The 21499-nt window shown below is 38.3% G+C and overlaps 1 protein-coding gene across 7 annotated transcripts in view; it reads left to right on the top strand.

The window, feature by feature from the left end:
• Window positions 1–21499, top strand: part of tbpl1 (TBP-like 1) — a 48735-nt gene that overhangs the window by 19801 nt on the left and 7435 nt on the right. For 6 of the 7 annotated variants that reach the window (XM_020535987.2, XM_048596919.1, XM_048596917.1 and 3 more), the window contains 6 exons: window positions 4557–4637; window positions 4864–5056; window positions 10179–10261; window positions 11903–11966; window positions 17945–18048; window positions 18333–18427. In XM_020535987.2, coding sequence (XP_020391576.2) covers window positions 4922–5056; window positions 10179–10261; window positions 11903–11966; window positions 17945–18048; window positions 18333–18427 — 481 coding nt within the window. In that variant the 5' untranslated portion in view covers window positions 4557–4637; window positions 4864–4921. The remainder of the gene's footprint in view (window positions 1–4556; window positions 4638–4863; window positions 5057–10178; window positions 10262–11902; window positions 11967–17944; window positions 18049–18332; window positions 18428–21499) is intronic. The other variant, XM_048596920.1, reaches the window with a different exon arrangement.

Consider the following 21499-nt stretch of genomic DNA (forward strand, 5'->3'; position numbering starts at 1 on the left):
CAATGATAGTTGGGAATTTAAGTTTTTGTTTTAAATTAAATGAATCTGGAATAAAAATTGTTGTGTGGTAGCACTGGTGGCCATGAAATTAGGTATCTTCTAATCAACCTGTTCAGAGATGCTATTACACATCTCTGCAGCAAGTGGAATTTGAGCCCTCCCTCCTGGCTCAGCAGTAGGACCACTACCACTGCATCACCAGAGCCCATAACTGGATGTCAAACTACTGAATTGTTGTAAATAAAAATATAACCATTTGGTTTACTAATATTCATCACGGAATGTAATCTGCCCTCTTTACATAGTCTGGCCAATACGTGACACCACATTGCTTTTACTTCAGCACACAGTTTGTGATGCAGACAGCATGGGTTCAGTTCCCACACTGGCTGAAGTTACCATGAAGGACTCTATTTTGAATGAGAAAGCAGCCCTAAGGTTGGTAGGACTTTAGAGTCTAGAATTTCAGCAGGTGCAAGTGCTGATGTTTTGCTTAAAGCAATTAACTTTATTTCTGTTTTATCACACTGCAATAACTGGATAATTGAAGTTTGGACTGCTTAGTGGCAAAGAATGAAGCAGATTTTCTTTTTGAGCCCATTTGACTCCTGAAGTCTGTGTCCATTTTTTTGCTAGAGTGGCCCAATTCTAATTCCACCACTGTACATTTGAGAAAATTTACCTCTAGCTCTGCAACCATTGGAATTTATGGGAAGTGTATATGCCAATTGAGACAAATATCAACCTGAGCTGAACCTTGCTGTAGAGGCACTTTAGGCCTTTGTGACTATAATACAGTAGAATGATACATTAAATTTGAATGGGACATTAGTCATTTTGAAACTTAGATCTTAAGTCTGAGCAAAGGAAACTGTAAAGATATGAAGGACACATTGCCTATCGTGAATTGGGAAAATATACAGAAAGATTTGACCATAGGCAGGCAATAGCTAATATTTAAAGTATTACATGATTTATACAATGTACAGTCCTCTGAGGAAAAAACAGTAATGGGAAAGGTGAGTAAACCACGGCTAATAAAAGATATTAAGGATGCATGAGATCAAAGAAAGAGACTTATAAGGATGCCAGGTGGTAAGCCTGAGGATTGCAAGCAATTAGAACATAGTAGAGGTATCACGAAGAAACTGGTAAAAGAAAGAGGAAAAGAAAATATGAATGCAAGCATGCAGGAAACATAGAGACACACAATAAAAGCTTTTGAAGTATGTGAAGAGCAAAAGATTAGCTGGGATAGATGTGGAGCTGTTACAGGTGGAGACAGGGATTCTGAGCTCTGCAGTCCTGTTGCATCCAGTCATGAATGGTGAAGAACTGAATAACTACCTAGAGGAGTCTCAACAAATAACCCCATCATCCCCAATGATGGGTGTGTGTATGGCTGAAGCATTTGCAATAATTATCGACCAAAAGTGCCTAGTGGATGATCTGCCTCACCTTCTTCCAGTTGTCCTCAGGATGACAGATACTATTCTTCAGCCAATTTGATTCACTCTGTGGGACATTGAGAAATGACAAGGCAATGGGCTCTGACAACATTCCAGCAATAGCCCTGAATACTTGTGCTCCAGAACTTGCAGCGCCTCTATCCAAGCTGTGCCAGAACAGCTACTACACAATGTCTGACAGTGTGGAAAATTTCCCAGTTATGTCTTGGACATGCTAACAGCAATACAAATCTAACCTGGACAGTCAAGATCTCATCAGTAAGATGATAGAAGGGGTAATTAATGGTGTTATCAAGTAGCATTTGCTTAGCAATAATCTGATAGGTTTGTGTTACACCAGAGGCCACTTCAGTTCCTGATTTGATTACAATCTAGGTTTGAAGATAGATGAAAGAGCTCAACTCCAGTTGAGAGGTGAGAGTGACTGACTGTGGCATCGTGGCCATGTTTGACAGTGAAACATCAAGGAATCCCAGCAAAACTGGAGTCCATGGTAACAGGCAAAATCTCTCTGGTTAGAGTCATACCTGGCACAAAAGAAGATGGTTGTGGTTTTGAAGGCTAGTTATCTCAGCTCCAGGATATCTCAACAGGAGTTCCTCAGGGTAGTGTCCTAGGCCCAACTATCTTTAGCTGCTTCATAAGTGACCTTCCCTTGATACTAATGTCAGAAGTGGTGATGTGCAGTCATCAACCAATTGTGTTCAGCACCATTCACAGCTTCTTAGATACTGAAGCAATACATTATTTAAATGCAGCAAGACCTAGACAGTCTCCAGGCTTGGACTGACAAGTGGCAATTAGCCTTCCTACCACACAAGTGCCAGGCAATGACCATCTCCAATCAGAGACAATCTACCCATCATCCCTTGGTGTTTCCATCAATTAATCTCTCACTGTAAACATGCTGGGGGTTAATGTTGATCAAAATATCAACTGGACTAGGCATATAGATACTGTGGCTACAATTGCAGGTCAGAGGCTAGGAATTCTTCAGCAAGTACCTCACATTATAACTCCTCAAAGTCTACCAACCGCTTACAAGGTACACAACAAGAGTGTGATGGAATCCTCCCCTCTTGCCCGGATGAGTACAGCTCCACAATATTTGAGAAGCTTGACAAATTCCAGGACGATGCAGCACACCTGATTGTCAGCACATCCATAAACATGAAATCCGTCCACCACTGATGCTCAGAAAATAGCAGCAGTGAGTACCATCTACAAAATGCACTGCAGAAATTCACAAATGCACCTTAAGCAGCACCTTCCAATGTCAGGTATAACTCCAGCTAGAAGGGCATGGGCAATAGATTTGCCCAGTCAATTTCCCTGCAAACCATTCCTGGTATGGAAATATATTGCTGTTCCTTCAGTGTTGTTGGATCAAAATCCTGGAATTCTCTCCTTAATAGCATTGTGGGTGTACCTGCACAAAACGAACTGCATTTGTTCAAGAAGGCAGCTTACCAGCACATTCTTAAGGGCAATTAGAAATCGGTAATAAACGCTGGGCAAACCAGCGATGTCCACATCCCATTTATGAATAAAAGAAATATTGAACTGTATTTTTGAGGCTTAAAGAAAACTAACATTGACAAAAATATACTCTTTGATATGTGAACATTGAAAACAGCAATTTGCTATTAATTATAAATATTTTTCCTGTTTCACTTTCATCTATATTTACGTGTTAGACTTTTTTTTTGGAGCTATGAACTGGAATAGAAGTTGGAATGCTGTAACCAAGAAAGCAGGTGAGTTTTGCAACTTGAAAACTAAGCATTCGTTGCATATTGTTGAGCTGTGCTTTTTAAAGCAGTAAGCTAAAGAATTTGAGACTGAGCAGCACCGAGAGCCTTTCAAGTTAAAGGTTCTACCTGACAACAACCTTCCAACTGAACTGCAGCCTGTTAAAAGTTGTACGTGCCAGGAGCATCAGAGGAAAGAAACTTCCAGAGCCTGCAGATAGAAACCATCCATTTCTCCTCCTGCTGCTCCCCCTTCACTCTTTTTCTCTCTCCATGTGAGAAAATCAAATTAGCTTAAGAATTCTAACAAGTGAAGATTTATGGTCCACCTGTCACACATCAAGCTGAAGAACAACCATCACCTTACAGACAGAGTCCTTCTAAATGCACTTCAAAATGTTTCTCAACAGGACTCACAGTCTGCTGAGCAATCCTGTAACCACCACATTTAGGACTATAAATTCTTCACAATGAATATTCAAAATAAATTCTTTGGAGCACATTTCCAACATGCACGGCATCAACTAACAGCCCCTTTCTCCCACAGCTTTCAGCGACATCCACTCCAGGATTGGTTGGCTCGGAACATTTTTTAGCATTTTGCATCTGAGGTATTCTGTTACTTGGATACAATTCATAATTGCAAAAATCAAAAGAATTGAGTGGAAATAACTTTCCATCTTTTGGTTTGGACTTTTGATCTTTGAAATTTTGTACATATTCTTTTTTCCACCTGTAGCATATGTGTAAAATCATTTTTTTTTGTCTATTTTAATTGTGATTGTGTATATAATTTTTTTTTTTGAAGGGTTATGGCTAATGTGCATCAATATAAATCTTTTCACTGCTCATGTTAAAAGATATGTGTTGCAATAAATAGTTGTTTTTTCCTGTGGCTGAGAAACCTGGTGTGGATTGCTTTTATTTTGAGTAACAGTGAGGTAGGTAAATTGGCTGTTTTAGTTGTCTCAGTTGGATTTTATACATTTGTCCATTTTGTGATGGCTTGTGGTATGGAATAATGGGCTCAATTGTCAGCAAATTCTTCCTAGTAAAGTTATGATATTGAACATGAACAAAGAACAAGCTTAGCTATCAATCTGTCATATAAACATTATATCTAACTCACTTTCTTTTTAACAATGTTCCCAAGTTTGGCTTTTAAAGTTCAGGAACAGAACTTCAACTGCAGTTATTTTGTGATTATATTGGGTTTTTGTGAATGCCCGTTTCTTTTTTGTGGTTATTATTACATTACATACAGCAATTTCTAGAGCGTTAAGCTATAAAACAAGTTGATATTAAAACTGAGATACCATTTTTATTTCACTTGTAGGTTCACTGGTGTCCTTTCTGCTAGACTTTGTTTATATCTGCCTTTACCGATACTCTAGAATTGGCTGTCCAGCTGACTATGGCAAGTACTTTTAGATTCCTGATTGTCAAGAGCATAACCAAAAAATTTTGAGTCTGTACAGTACTGTACTCCTCTGCAGTATCATACTTGTAGTAACATGTAAATTTCTTTGACTTGTTTCATGGATGCAATTTTAATAAGGTACTCCAGATACTGAATAACAGTAGATTTATTGTTGTAAAGAGAGCACCACATATCAAGTTAACATTTTGTTCTTCTAATCTAGTATAGCACTATCTAGATGGTATGCTGCCTGTTGGTCAGTTGGATAACAAGCCATACCCATGGAACCCGACAATGATATTGCACTGGATATTTTGATAACAAACGTAGTCTGTGTCTTTAAAACAAGATGCCATTTAAATCTCCGGAAGATTGCACTGGAAGGAACGAATGTGATCTACAAAAGAGATGTTGGAGTAAGTTCATCTGTTCATGTCATCGCTTCTGCATTGTTACATTATTTGCAGTAAACTCTGTTGCGATCTATGGTGGACAGTTGTGATTGCTAAATTATTCAATAAGCGGTAGGTTAATAATTTCTGTTGTATTTAGTTAACATGTTTAATATGGAAATTTCAAAGTGGCTCACTGACCTTCAGTTTTAGTAAAGGCATATCTTTTTAACACTTATCTTACTTAATGTACACTGTATGATTTTGATAAATGTGAGTATCAGTACTTTGTTTTAAAAGGAGATAAGTGGATATAGGCAAATTTAAACTTTGTGACAAAGCAGATGGTTACTATAAATTTCGGAGTGCTTATTTCCATTAGGTTACCATTTTAAAATGGAGAAAAAGTTCATAAGTTAATGTTGCACAGTTTATTGAATAAATTCATTGTAGAAAAATTCCTTTAGCTATAATGCAAACATTTTTAAACTTGTCAAATTCTTTGTCTTTGGTATCTGGTGTAGAGAGGTCATCAGATTCACTTGAGTCACCTTAGCTATGGCATCATCAGAGAGATTGCAGTCTGGATCAGATTTTGGCACTATCCTTCCACAACAAGTCATTCTTCTCTCCATCCATTGAAAATTGCACATCTCCGAATGATATCTTTGCATTTTGTAGAAAAACAGCATCCCACAATATAAGGACAAAACTACACAAAACAATAGTGTGCATATTTCCACTTCTTGTGAAGGTTTTTCTGTAACAACCATCTGCCAATTTCATTTAGTGTGAACATGATCCTTGATTATTTTGTTGAGGCACACATCCAAAGGTTGAATCACAGCTGTTGGACCCCCAGGAATTACTGCAATGAGTGTATATTTGCTTCATAGGCACCTCTTCATTTCGTCAATTACATGGTATCTGAATGTGCGCCAGACTAATACACTGCATGTTTTATATTGGCCGCCAGGATACACGTTCCACACATCATTGATCCATAACCTCATTCCATCTTTTCTTACGTGGTTTGGTTATTGCTAGAACTATTATCAAATGTTCCCATTCCACAGTTCAATTACTGGGCATATTGAAATTCATGACTACTTCATGTTGCTAATGTATCATGGCTGCTCATGATTTGTCACTCTGATGATGAACTTTTGGTAACTGGTAATTTTGGCACAGATATTTTAGTAATCTCTGAGTAATCTTGGCTTTCAACCGCGACATTTGACATTTTTTGTTCTGTTAAGCAGCCACACGAACTACCTGTTGCTCTGAAATGTTTGATGGGCTTGGGATTTGATTTGACCTACTTAAATATATATACACATGTTGCATTTCTGATAATGATTATACCACTCAGTTTTTGTGGACCCATTCTGATATCTGCTTCTCATGATTAGGGCAGTGGCTGATTCCTGTTCACGTGGTGTATTGACCCCCGTCAGGTGGATTCCTCTTCCCATTGAGATACCAGATGTTCACAAACATTAAATTCCTTTATGCCACTGTAATCTGTCAAGTTAGCAAATATTATGACTTTTAGCTTAGCCAGCTTCATACATACGTTGTTTTGTTGGAAGACACATTGGTCTTCACTGTTTGCCATCCATTGTCTTCCCTGAGCGTGTTTGGAGTCCTGAATATCTCTGCAGTGTAACACACATCACTAGCTTGATCTCTTGCCCCCAGTTCCAAGGTGCAATGTGCATTTGTGGGGCTAAGTTTGACATTCACTAGTAATGCAAGCCTAGCATGTCATGGCTGAAAGTTGGTGGGGTTATTGTTTAATTTTTCTGGCAAGTATACCCAAAACATGATTTTTAAGTCTGTAAAAATGGAATTGACTTTTTCCTCGATCTACAGTGATTAAATAACAAAATGTTAGGTAGGGACGGCTGCTCCAGGGTGTTGTCAAAATTGTTGTCATCCAGGATAGCCATATTTGCAGTAGGTATCTTCCATATTAAAGAATTTCAACTTAGAATTGTTGGGGTGAAATTTTAGGTCGCAGGGCATCAGGAGAGTTTCTTGAACACTTTTTATTCAGGAAGCTGTTTTTTACCTCTTGGGTAAGGTATATTTCTGGTTAACAATTGAGGATAGGTTACTACAAATGAAGCGGTTAGGGGGACCCACCTCCTGTGCTGGAGGAGCCTTGTCCTTTGACTTCACCCAAAAAAGTTCAAAATGCTCCCTACTTGTGTAAGTGATGCTCTTTGGGTGGCTATTTGAGCAAACTAATTATGGCACTGCTGAAGGAGGCTTTTCGAAAGGGAGAAGCAAATAGGGCATAGTATAGTTGAAAATATAGTTCCCTGCATTGAGAATTTCCTTGGTTGCCAGGGATGCCTTTTTGGTGCCAGGGTTAAGGATGTTTCTCATGATTAGGAAAGAACTTGATATGAAAGGGTTCAGTGAGTGTAATCCACATAAGTATCAACATTGAGGTTGACGAGTGCTAACTACAAAGTTTCCCACACAAATGCATATTTTATCTTGGAACTGGGCGCAAGGGATTGAGCTAGTGATGTGCACTACATTGCAGAGATATCCAGTTTAAGACATGCTCAGGGAAAACAATAGATTGCAAACCGTGAAGACAAATGTGTCTTCCAACAAAACAAAGTATGTATGAGGTAGTAGGAACTGCCGACGCTGGAGTCTGAGATAACAAGGTGTAGAACTGGATGAACACAGCAGGCCAGGCAGCATCAGAGGAGCAGGAAAGCTGACATTTTTGGTCTGGACCCTTCTTCAGAACGTACGTATGAAGCTGGTTAAACTATCCTATAGCTTAAATTATGAAAAAGGAAATGAATAATTGAACAAAATAAAGAAACACAATAAGAATGGCAGGAGGGGTGGAAAAGGACAACATTAGAATGAGACTAAAGTTCCAAATTATGGAAGACAAACTTAGGATATTGAGAGATGATTTGGCAAAAGTGGGCTGAATGTAGCTACTTGAAGGAAAATTATTGACAAATCTGAGAGAGCCAATCACATGTGAGATTTAATGAACGCAGTGAAAACATGTTCTCACAAAGACAAGAGGGTGAATTTGCCATATGTAGAATTCCTTGTTATCTAGTAGCATGCAGTTAAAGTGGGTAGTGAATTCCAGACACTCACTGCTCTCAGGTACTTGTCTCCTTTAATGCTTCTACAAATCACCTTTAAACTATGGCCTAATAATTGACCTCTCCATGATGGGAAATAGGTCAACCTTATAATACACTTTATCCAAGTCCCTCATAATTTTGTACATCTCAGTTAAGTCACCCTTGAGCCTTCTCTGTTCTAATGAAAAGAACCCTAGTCTATTAAATTTTTCATGAGAGCTGCAACTTTAAAACCCTGGCAACATTCTTCTAAATCGCCTCTATAATCTCTCTAATGCAATTATGTCTTTCCTGTAATGTGTGTAACCAGACATACATAAACATCTCCAGCTGTGGCCTATCCAGTATCTTACAAAGTTCCAGCATTACACTCCTCCTTTTGTACCCAATATCTCACCAATAAAGGAAGGTATCCCATATGCCTCTGTGCCACCTCTATCTACCTGTCGAGCCAACTTCAGGGATCTGTCAAGGACACGTTGTTGAATTTTCTTATTGAAATTAAATAAAAAGGGCATTTTAAATTGCACTAAATGAATACATTGCAATGAGAAAGAAAAATTCTAGGGGGTGCACCCACAATAAGAATTTAATTGAGCAAAGATGTATTGCATACCAGAAAATTGCACAGTATGCAAAGAATGACTAAAAGATGAATAAGAAAAATTAAAGTGCAAGAGAAAGCTAGCCAGAAATATACAAATAGATGGTAAAATTTTCTATAGGTATTTAAAAAGGAAAAGAGTTAACATAATATAATGTAGTCCTGTATATGAAGTTGGTATTACTACAACACAATGTGAAAGAGTAAATTTAGTAAAGGGTAAATTAGAAAATTATGGAGTGCATGCTTGTGATTCTTGATATGTGCCCCTGACTGGCTGCATAATGGTTGCACATCTTGGAAATTGACCCTTATATTTCATAGCATATCTTTTAAACTAATAATTGAGAGCATCTATCCCCACAGATGCAGAACGTAATGCACAATTGCATTTCATTTTGGGCAGTATGTTGCTGGAGAAACAGGTGGATCTTTGCAAGGGTACATTGTAGATTAAGCAGTATAATCTTGGAGCAAAAACAGCTAGAAGTAATGGAATACATGGCTCGTATTCTGTGGAGTTTAGAGTTTTGCAAGTGATTTAATTGAATTATTTAATAATAAAGGTGTTCAATGTGATAAATACAGGAAAATCTTTTTCCATTGTGTAGTGAGAATCTGTAACACTCCCAAACATTCTGATTGGTGGGTGAATTGAAATTTTCAACACCATGATAAAGTTTTTTATTAGGCACCAAGGAATATGAATTAAAAGTGGGCAATGAGAGTTTTGGGTTCAGATTAGTCGTGATTTAATTGAATTGAATGACCAATAAGATTGAGGGGCTAAAAAGTGTAATTCTGATCCTGTGTTCCTATTGAATGTTCAAATGACTCGAATATCCACCTGCTCACACAGAAACATTATTTTATTTTACAGGAACAGAGATCTTAAATGCTTTTTAAAAGTTTATGTACACTTTTCACTGTTATAGTAAGTGTCTTGTATATAATAACTTGATTTTTATGTGTGAAGTATTGATAAATTAACAATCATACTTTGATTGTATTAGCCTAAAAAATCAATAAAGTAGTAAGCTGATCCTTGATCAATATTAGGTTAGACTTGCATCCAGGGAATAATACAGAGAGAGCATGTATGTAAAATTCTAATCATATTATGGATAAGGTAAAGCAAAGTGCTGAAAATGATCGCTAGTTGCTGCATTGATGTAATATAAAATGACAGGCTGTATAGCTGTAAATAGAGCATATACAATATATGTTTTTACATTCGTAAACATTTCAAACTTTAGGCGCATGTTATATGTGAGTACTTTTACCTAAGCAGCTCTTCATATTTTACATATAACATGATTCAGAATTCAATTAAAGTATAAATGCATAGTGAATGTAGCAGGAGTTCTGTGACTAAGACACTGCGATATTTTCATATGTATTTTTGCAGAAGGTATTAATGAAACTGAGGAAACCTAGGATAACAGCCACAATCTGGTCCTCAGGGAAAATTATATGCACTGGAGCTACGAGGTAAGAACTTCATTTTCTTTCTAAAAGGTTTTTTTTCTACTATTAACACAGAGTGTTGACATACTTCATCTTACGAACTTAACTTTTACGAATGTTGACCTGTGCTTTTCCAAATAAGTGCAAAAAATTCTATCCATGTTTATATGAATAGGGGTGGAGTATATAATCGTAAACAAATTAGTGATAATTTTCTGCTTGGAAGGATAAATACTAATGTATTGGAGGTAAAAAAGCATTAACATTAGAGGCTCAACAGGATTTGCAAAACAAATTTTAGTCTAACTGTTGAGTTCTGAGCTAAAGCTCTGGGAGTGTATAATCACAATTCAGGAGTTCTAATCACATTTCAGTAATCAATATGTGGACAACCTTGCACAGGAAATATGGCATTTTTGATAGGGGTGGTGTGAGGAAGTATGTAGGAAGTTGTATATTGGCCGCCTTTTATGAATCATGAACCAATAGAAAGGAACATTTGATCAAGGTGTACATTAGGATACTAAACAGCAATCATTTGTTTTTGACCCCAGTAAGGTCAAATTGACTGAGATGTTTGTCCTCCAAAGATGTGCAGTTTAGGTGGATTAGGTCATGCTAAATTGCCCATAGTCTCCAGAGATGTGCAGGCTAGGTGGATTAGCCATGGGAAATGCAGGGTTACAGGGATAGAGTAGAGGGATGAATCTGGGTGGGGTGCTCTTTGGAGGGGCAGTGTAGACCTGATGGGCCAAATGGCCTGCTTCCACACCGTAGGGATTTTATTATTCTATGATTTTCTATTTTATTCAATTATGTTAATCAATAATGCAGAGTAGACTATTACGATGTCAACTAGCTATTATGTTTTTTTTTAATTTTATTAAGAACACTCCCTAATCCAAAGATAAATTTTAGGTCGAGATTTCTATAGGGGTAATCATCTTCTGAAGTGACTGACTCCCCACTAATAAAAGAGCTCACAGCTAAAGCTACAATCACTTAAGATCTAATTGGTGGGCTTCTCTGCAAATCATGAGCCTTGATAGTGAATTCCCGCCCCTACCAGAAGCTGTCAACCAACCAGCCGTCTGCTTCTTTCTCCGAGATATTGTATCTGGAGGTGCAGACTTCAGAGTTTCGAACGGTAGGAAGGTATGTTGTTTACTTTGAGAGCAGCAGGGTCAGAGGCAAGGGTAGGGGGTATATCTTCAGCAGCCACCTCCTTGCTCCCTTGTTCCTGTAGTAGATTGGGACAATGGAGATCCTTTCAACCCAAACCATGTTGGCAAGTTTCATTTATCACCGACTAGAAAAGCAGGTAATTGGGCTGATGGTGAGTTGAGGCCTTGGGTAGCAATGATTTGAGCTCTTAAAAAGGCCTTAATTGATGGCAGGCTGAGACAGTCCCCAGTGGAACTTCTTGCCCAGCACTTAATTGTTGAGGTGGCAAGAGGGTCTGCGAGTATTTCTGTAGGACCAATATACCCTGTTATTTGGCTTTCTCAACATATCCCTCTCAGCCTCCAGGGAGGAGATAATCGCACCTGTAATGTAGTATTTAAAATCTGTGCAATAGTTTTTATTATATTTCAGATGAAGTAATGTATGTGTCACAATATCTTTTTGTATAACGCTAAGAGAATATTTTCAAATACCATTTAGTGAAGAAGATGCAAAAACTGGTGCTCGAAGATTAGCCCGCCTTCTGCAGAAACTGGGTTTTCAGGTAATTCACTTGTACGTTACATTCGTATAGTAAGTCTAAATATCGAGCTGTTGAAATCACTCAGATCACTTAAATTTAAGCTAATGATTTAGATTCTTGGTGTCTAGTTTTTACACAACTTGTCCTTTTCTCTATAAGTTTTGCACTCATTTGCCATCATACTCTGCTAAAGTTTAAATTTTAAACTCTGGTAAGAGTTAGGTTTGATTTCATTTGTATGTCTTACTTTGTTTAAATTCTGCCCAACTTATTAAATTTATCTTACCTTCAAATGCAAACCTGTGATGTTAAATTGAGCTGGCCAAATATGCTAATACTTTATAATTCCGTTCCTTAGCTCCACTATTCTGTCTTATTAAAAGACTAGTAAGGTCTAGGTAAGGATCTTTGTAAAGAGGACATGAATGTGAAATATTCCTTTGCTGTCTAATAGATTTTTTTGTGTCAACAAGAAGCCTCGGAGTGTCAGGCAAGTTTTTATAAAGGGCAGGGTGGTGATTGACAGGGAAAGGGAAAGGGGCACTGCCACCCAGAAAGGGACCTACGTGAGCCGCACAACCTAGTGTATGCTACTCTAGAAGGAAGGAGCCTACGTAGGTGACACAATCACTTTCTAGACAGCAAGGACGTTCCCCACCTTCCCCTGCCACTGGCAAAATACTATGGTGGCAAGTAGATAGCCTTGGCACAACCTTCCTGATTATTTTGCCCCTCACATCTCCTATCCCATAGAATTGAGCCCAGTGATGTTACAGTTGTCTATGCAGCCTAGAATGGGGTGACTCTAGGAGTATTTCCATTCCAGCAAAAAAAAATTGGTGGACATTTATAATGTGATACTACTTTAAAGAGGCTTTCTTCCTCTTAATTCCTAAGCATATGCTCAACAATGCAAGGCCTATTATTAACAACAATTTTTTCATGCTGATTACCTTATGGAAAGTGGTACAGAGCAATTTTTAAAGGAAAGCAGATCAAAAAAGACTATGAACTTTTGAAATCAAAGAGAAAGTTTAAAGATGCAACTGCTGTTGATAAGATGAAAGGAATGTGATGGGATAAGTTTGTAAAGTGTCACATAAGTTTATATAACAATATAGTGCTAGAGGAAACAGCAGAAATAGGCAGGACCAAAATCTTGGAGGGATGTGAAAGTTAAGACGAAGAATTCTAGAACACAGTAAGCCATTGGATGTTGATGGGACCAGGAGTGATGAAAATGTGGGTGTTATGAGTACACAGAACTCGGTAATTCATGTCTTTTATGGCTTGTGGATTGCACAAGTGGAAAAATCAACAGGGACCACCTTGGAGACTATTTGCAAAATGTTAGCGACTTAGAATTTCAGCAATAAATGTTCAGAAGTAATACACACGCACTACAGCGATTTAAAAAGGCAGCTCACCACCACCTTCTCAAGGGCAATTAGGGACTGGCAATAAATGATGGCCCAGCCAGCAATGCCCACGTCTCACAAGCAGATATAAAAAAGATGATGGCTTTGGAGGTAACCTTTTGATGTGATTGAATATTACCAGCTACAGCGAGGGCCAGGTAGTGGGGCAGCTGAGTTTCACCTGAGGTGCTTAACAATGTGTAACTAATAGAACATAGAACAACACAGCGCAGGAACAGACCCTTCACCCACTATGTTCATGCCAACCATGGTGCCATTCTAAACTAATCCCATCTTCCTACACGTCGTCTGGATCCCTCTATTCCCTGCCTGTTCATGTGTCTGTCCAAATGCCTCTCAAATGTTGCTATTGTATTTGCTTCTACTACCTCCCCTAGCAACATGTTCTAGGCACCTACCACTCTCAGTGTAAAAAAAAAACTTGCCTTGCACATGTCTTTTAAACTTGCCCCTTCTCACCTTAACCTTTGCCTCCTAATATTTGACGTTTCCACCCTGGGAAGAGCAGTCTGACTATCCATCCTATCCATGCCTCTCAAAATTTTATATACTTTTATCAGGTTACCCCTCAGCCTCTGATGCTCTAGTGAAAACAATCCAATATTGTCCCACCTCTCCTTACAGCTAACACATTCCAAACCAGGCAAAATCCAGGTAAACCTCTTTGCACTCTCCAAAGCCTCACGTCCTTCCTATAATGTGATGATCAGAACTGGACACAATATTCCAAATGTGGCCTAACTGAAGCTATATAGAGCTGCAACATAACTTACCAATTTTTACACTCAGTGGCCTGATTGATGAAGGTATCTATGCCAGATGCCTTCTTTACCATCTTAACCATTTGTGTTGCCACTTTCAGGGCTCAATGGACTTGCACCCCAAGATCCCTCTGTATATCAATGAAAGGGGTCCTGTCATTTACCGTGTACTTTCGTCTTGCATTTGACCTTGCAAAATGTATCACCTCGCACTTTCCCTGATTAAATGACATCTGCCATTTCTCTGCCAAACTTTCGAGCAAGGATGTCCTGCTGGATCCTTTGACAACCTTCCTTACTAGGTACAAATTCTCCAGTTTTTGTGTCATCTGTAAACTTACTATTCAGACCACCTACGTTTTCACCCAGGTCATTCATATGTATTGCAAGCAACAGAGATCCCAGTACTAATCCTTACAGAACACCACTTGTCACAGACCTCTAGTCAGAAAAATATCCCTCCAAAATATCCTCTATCTTCTATGACTAGGCCAAATTTTGTATTCAACTTAGCAACTCAGCACGGATCCCATACGACTTAACCTTCTGGACCAGCATACCATGGGGAACATTATCAAAAGCTTCAAAGTCCATGTAGACAAAATCCATTGCCCTACCCTCATCTTTGTTACTTCCTCAGAAAACTCAAATTTGTGAAACAAGACTACCCCACACAAAGCCATGCTGACTATCCTTAGTAAGTCCATTCTTTCCACATGCAAGTAAATCCTGTCCCTAAAAATATTTTCCAATAATTTACTGATGTAAGGCTCACTTGTCTATAATTTCCTAGATTATCCCTGTTGCCCTCCTTAAACGAAGGAATGACCTCAGCTATTCTAAGTCTTCTGAGATCTCGCGTATGGCTAAAAAGAATGCAAAGATCTCTGTCAAGGCCCCAGCAATCTCCTCCCTTGCCTTCCTCGATATCTTGTATAATTTATAATTTGTGCTAATCAAATAATGTCTTCATACTGTCGCTAACATGCAGAACGAGGAGTTATAAAATTAATACCAGCAAGGTAGTAGCTCACTTACACTTTCTGATTCCAAATAAAGCCCTTAAGAACCAGAAGAAGCTGTTGTATGCATAGTTTTATGATCTGAACTTTGCACTAAATGTTAAAATGAAACTGTCAGCTATTGCTATGGCTGAGGAATAAATCAGACACAAATTTCTGGATTCTGCACATGTGCATATAAACTTGGAAGTCAGGAAATTATTGCCAAAGTTCCCTGCTCCTTCAGGAATTTTTCTGGAACAGCATCTTGCTGTGGACCATGTTCAGGTAGTTATGCTATTATGCGTGTTTCGTTAACGCGAATTGGCTGTGACGTGATTGATGAATAGTGGACACTGTTTGGATAACACAAATTTTCAGGTATAGCGATTTTCTGTAGTGATCTCCCTATAACGTGATTTTCTATGGCGCAAGGTCACACAAGAATGCAACTATTGCGTTATAGGAGAACTACCTGTAATTCAAACATAGTATGTGAATGCTGTAAAGTTGTCATACTTTGTCCTTTGGTTACCAAGTAAGCATGCCAGAAGGAGTCAGGGATTGTCTGTTTAATGTTTTAGTTTAAGTCTTATTTACTACCAAGTGAGTTCCCTTTAGTGTCTGCATATTCCAAACATGCTAAACAACTCAGTGTGATTACAGTGTGAGAAATTAAAATGGAGCGTTTTCTGAACCAAATCTTACACTACCTTAAGTTATGTTTCATGCATTGTTAAGTACAGTGGTGTGAGATAGCTTTTCTGAAGCTGCTTTGCAAAATTAGCAGTATAACTGAATTCTAAAACAGCCAATATAATTGAAATAATAATAGAACAAAAAGTAACTGAAGTCCCTTAAGTACATATCATTTCACTTTCTTAAAGTAGGTTAGTTTTGGCTTTTCTGTATTATTCCTTAAATTTTGAAATAAATTGATAATAGCTGCTTCTGTTTGATTATCTATTTTACCTTTACCTCTAATTATGGATAATATTTTCTGACCAAAAAAATTGCAATGCCAATTTTTCTAGCTTATTCTGATCCATTTCTCTGGGAGTGTGGCAATTCAGTATGAATTACAGTAAAGGTAAAGTCACCAAAATCTTAACAGACTATAGGACTGTTCTCATTATATGGAGACAGAGAGAGAGAGAGAGAGAGACAACAACTGATGATGGTTTAACAGGAGATGAATGGCTGAAAAGGAGGGTACTCCATGGTAGCCTCGGCCATTGTGGGAACGAAACCATGCTGATGGCATTACTGCCTCGCAAACTAATCAAAAAATAGTGATCAGCTAGTTGTACAAATTGAGATAAATAAGTACAGTCTAGTGGCCATAACTGAGCCTTGACTGCAGGATAGCCTGGATTGGAACCAGAATATTGAAAGGTATCTGACATTTAGAAAGGACAGGAAACAAAGGGAAGAATGGAAGGGTGGCTCTTTTAATTAAAGGTGCTATTAGCGTAATAATGAGGGATGACCTAAATTCAAGAGGTTATCAACCTTCTGAAGAAATTTCCCCTCAATTCAGTCTGAAATGGTTGACCTCTTATTCTGAGGCAATGGTTCTCTAGCCAGGGAAACGCCCACCTATTACATACCCTGTCAAACCACTAAAGAATTTTCTATGTTTCAATGAGATCACCTTTCATTCTTCTAAACTTGAGGCAATTATATATTAGGCCTAATTTACTCCATCTTTCCTCAGAGGGCAATCTACCTATCTCAAAACCGAAAGAACTGTGGATGCTGGAATTCAGGAACAAAAGCAGAAGTTGCTGGAAAAGCTCAGCAGGTTTGGCAGCATCTGTGAAGGAAAAATCAGAGTTAACGTTTCAGGTCCAGTGACACTTCCTCAGAACTGTGTTCTGTGTTCTGAGGAAGGGTCACCAGACCCAAAACATTAGCTCTGATCATTTTTTCACAGAGATGCTGTCAGACCTGCTGAGCTTTTCCAGCAACTTCGTTTTTGTTTGCTACTTATCTCCGAAATTAGTTTGGTGAGCATTTAGTACACTTACTCTAAGGCAAGTAATAAAAGCAAACTGTACGCAGGGCCTAAGTGAGACCATAGAAATACTGTGTAACTGCAGTTAGGCTTATGTAATCCTTTATTCTAATCACTTTGCAATAGAGACTAAAATACCATTTGCTTTCCTAGTTGCTTGTTGTATCTACCTGTTAACTCTGTGTAATTCACGTTTAAGGGCATCCTCTTTGTGAATACGAACACTTTCCCGTCATCATTTAAGAATATTCTACTTTTCCCACCATCATGGACAACTTCACATTTTCCCACATAATAGTTCCATCTTGCAAGTCTTTGGCCCGGTCACATCCATTGGATTCATTTTGTAGCCACTTTGAATTTCCCTCACTTGTAAACAACGCTTTGTGAATACGGATTGTAATTGACTTAGGCCCATACATTGATCTTTGCAGTATTTGCTACAGCCTGTCAGCTCTGCAACTATTTAATTTAAGATAATTTTGTGCTATCCATTTGCCTTCCCCCTAGAGATTAATAATTAGATTGCTACAAATACGTATCAAATAATTACAACCAGTAGAGGGAAGATGTATATGCCATCAGCATGTTTTGAATGATAACTTTGGTGCCAAAGAGAGGAAGGCATTGTCTAAATATTACATGTGCCAGATGTTTGAATATTTTCGTATTTGAATATTTTGACTGTCAACTATGAATCTAATACTGGGCAGATATTTAACTACATTGTAGAACAGTGTTAGATCATGTTTTTAAAATAACTTTTTTTGATATTTTGAAGGTAAAATTTGCTGGCTATAAAGTTGTCAATGTCCTGGCTGTATGCACGATGCCATTTGAAATAAGGCTACCAGAATTCACAAAAAGAAATCGGCCAATTGCAAGGTATGCACTTGGAAGTTATTGACAATAACTATGATGCTAGTGCAAATGGAAAAGATCAGAATAGATAAGGAGTCACTATCCCAAATATAAGCTCACAATTTTTCCCCTTAGATATTGACAGACCTGCTGTGTATGTTCAGAATTTTGATTTATTTCATTGAAGCGATTCTTTTCTTTCCTTCGTGTTTTTTTTTAAATAATCTCAAACTACATTGTAAGTAGTTGTGCTTTTTTTATTATGTTACTTAGTTACTGAAATTCCACTTTTTTTTTCTCTCTTGCAGCTACGAGCCAGAACTGCATCCTGCAGCATCTTTTAGAGTTAAAGCGTTAAAAGCCACACTTCAAATTTTTTCCACCGGCAGTATAACAATAACAGGTATGTTTGTAGACCTCAATTTAAAATCAATGATAGTGGCCACAAATTTCTTCTTTTTTACATTTCTCTATATTTCATAAGCTTTCTAAAAATAAGTATTTTATATGAGAAAGAGCTTGTAGCTGCCTTTTTAAAGAAATTCCATTGGATCGCAAGAGATCATTATTATGGTGCTGTGCATGATTTCTTGTTAACATTAAGAATACTGTCTGTCATATCTGCACTGTACTGTACTGTTCATTGTCCGTTAAAATGTTTAATGTACATTTTCAGAAATGTAGTTGCTCTTTCACACTAGCCAAATTACTTTTTCAGATCAGAGATATTCCTAAAATATTAGCTTGAAAAATATTACAAATTTGCTGTTGTCAAAGAAACTCATAACTGTTTCTGAAGATGATGTTTAACAGCCAGTCAAATGATGTTAACTGATTATAGAAATTGATCAACAAGTTGATGCTGCCAACCAGATGTTCTGGGTACTAGTGAGGAAATGTATGTAGCTGCTGGGAAACAATTATTAATAAATTCATTTGTGTTATGTTCTACTGTTCCCCTGTTCTTGACCCACAGTTAATATACTTCAATTTCTGTCTTTCTCAGTCCTAAATGTCAGTGGTCATCAGCATAGGCAACTTTCTTAACTTGTGATCTTCGTATTTAATTCCTTGAAAGTATCTTTGCAACAAATGAGAATGGAATCAAAAGTTTGGATTGGACACTTGCTTCTTTTTACCCCTTATGGATGGCATATTGTGGTTTGTCATAATAATTTTATATCAGCTGAAAATACACTATTTCCTTAGGGGATCAAATACTTATTTGAAGTATGAAGTCAGAAGTCACATGACACTAGGTTACAGTCCAACAGGTTTACTTGAAATCACAAGCTTTTGGAGCGCAGCTCCTTCATCAGGTGGAGTGAAGAGAAGCACGCAGCAACATAATTTATAGGCAGAGAGATCAAACAATAATACAAATGGTGTTAGTGGAGTCTCCGCAGGTGATCAAAGTGTCAGTAGGGTGTCAACAGCTGAATAACCAGTGCTGGGATGACCTATAATCCAATTAATTGAGGCAGCGAGATAATTACGAAAAAAAAGTTAAAATTCTCCCCAGGGCAGAGAAACTACGCCATTTTCTTCACAACCTTCAAAATGTCATCAATGACGGCGAACATTTCGCCAAGATCGTCCGTACACCTCCACTTCTCACCATCAAACAACCGCCCAACCTTAAACAGACCATTGTTCATAGCAACTACCCAGTCTTCAGGACAACATGGACACAATACCACACAACCTTGCTATGACATGCCAGATCATCGACATGGATACTACCATCACACGTGAGAACACCACCCACCACGTACACGACAGATACTCATGCGACTCGGCCAATATCATCTACCTCATATGCTGCAAGCAATGATGCCCCAAGGCATGGTATATTGGCGAGACCATGCAGACACTACAGCAATGGATGAATGAACACTGCACAAAAATCACCAAACAGGAATGTTCCCTCCCAGTCGGGGGACACTTCAGCGGTCAAAGACATTCAGCATCTGATTTTCGGCTAAGCATCCTCCAAGGCAGCCCTGGAGATATACAACAATGCAGAATTGCCATGCAGAAATTGCTAGCCAAGTTCCGTACCCATGAAAACGGCCTCTACCGTGATCTGGGGTTCATGTCGCACTATATGTAACCCCACCATACTGTTTTGTATCTGTGAAATCTTGACACTATCATCTTGATAACTTGTTATGATCTCTCCACCTTAATTAGTTTGTACAGTTTGGATTGCTTGTTACTTTGGTTAGACCCTCAGCATGTGACTGTCATACCTATCATGTTATTCTAGCCATTTGGTTTATTTCTAGAGCCACCTTATTTTTAATTTTTAATGTTTTGTAATTGTCTCTCTGCCTCAGTTAATTGGATTATAGATCATCCCTTCATTTGCTATTCAGCCTGTTGACACTCCACTCACACCATTTGTATGATTTTTTGATCCATCTGCCTATAAACTACGTGCCTGTGTGCTTCTCTTCACTCCACCTGACATAGGAACAGTGCTCCGAAAGCTTGTGATTTCAAATAAACCTGTTGGACTATAACGTGGTGTTGTATGACTTCTGACCTTGTCTACCCCAGTCCAACACTGGCACCTTCACATCATTTGAGGTATGGCATTGATTTGTTGGTTCCATAATGAGGAGGATGTTATGGGTTTTCAACAGGGAAAAGATTTTAAATACTTGGCTGTAAAACAGGATCTTAATAATGGAGAAAGTAGATCAGGTTAATTAACAATAACATTACTTAGTTTTCATTTTGTAATTGCATATATGGTCCATACACAAGAGATTTGTTTTTAAGTTAGTACCTGTGCAGATATCATTTCACTGTGAGAGCAAATTAAAATGCATACATGGGGCATGCATCAAATTAAAATTGCCACTTGAGATTTTGGAACAAGGCTAGAAGAGATAGGAGTAGGTAATTTTGTCGCTCTCCCCCGCAACCCCCAACCCGAATCAGCTCCACCATTCACCCTCAGCTTCTTCTGTTCTAAGGAAAGCAGCCCTACTCTATCATGTCTAAAGATGTGCAGGTTAGGTGGATTAGCTATGGGAAATGCAGTGTTACAGTAATAGGGTAGGGGGCCGAGTCTGGGTCGGATGTACTTTGGAGCATTGGTGTGGACTTGATGGCCTGCTTGCACACAGTAGGGATTCTGTGATTCTCTGAGTTCTTTCCCCATATCTGCAGTTTTTAAAGCCCAGGCTACATTCTTGTCAATGTCCTTTGCACTCTGTAAAGCAGTTACATTTTTCCTGTAATGCGGTGATTAGAACTGCACACACAACTCCACTTGTGGTTTAATCAGTGTCTCTTGTTTAATTCTGGCACTATATTCATGCTTTAGTATTCAATACTTTGACCAATTGAGAAAACAATCCCATTTATGTTCTCTACCAACTTATCCACCTGTCCTGCCCTCTTCAGGAACCCAGATCTCTCACTATCTCTACCTCTGTTAATACCCTAACATTTGTTGTGTATT

This window comes from Rhincodon typus, chromosome 5, assembly GCF_021869965.1.
Source record: "Rhincodon typus isolate 14 chromosome 5, sRhiTyp1.1, whole genome shotgun sequence".
Taxonomy (NCBI): Eukaryota; Metazoa; Chordata; class Chondrichthyes; order Orectolobiformes; family Rhincodontidae; genus Rhincodon; species Rhincodon typus.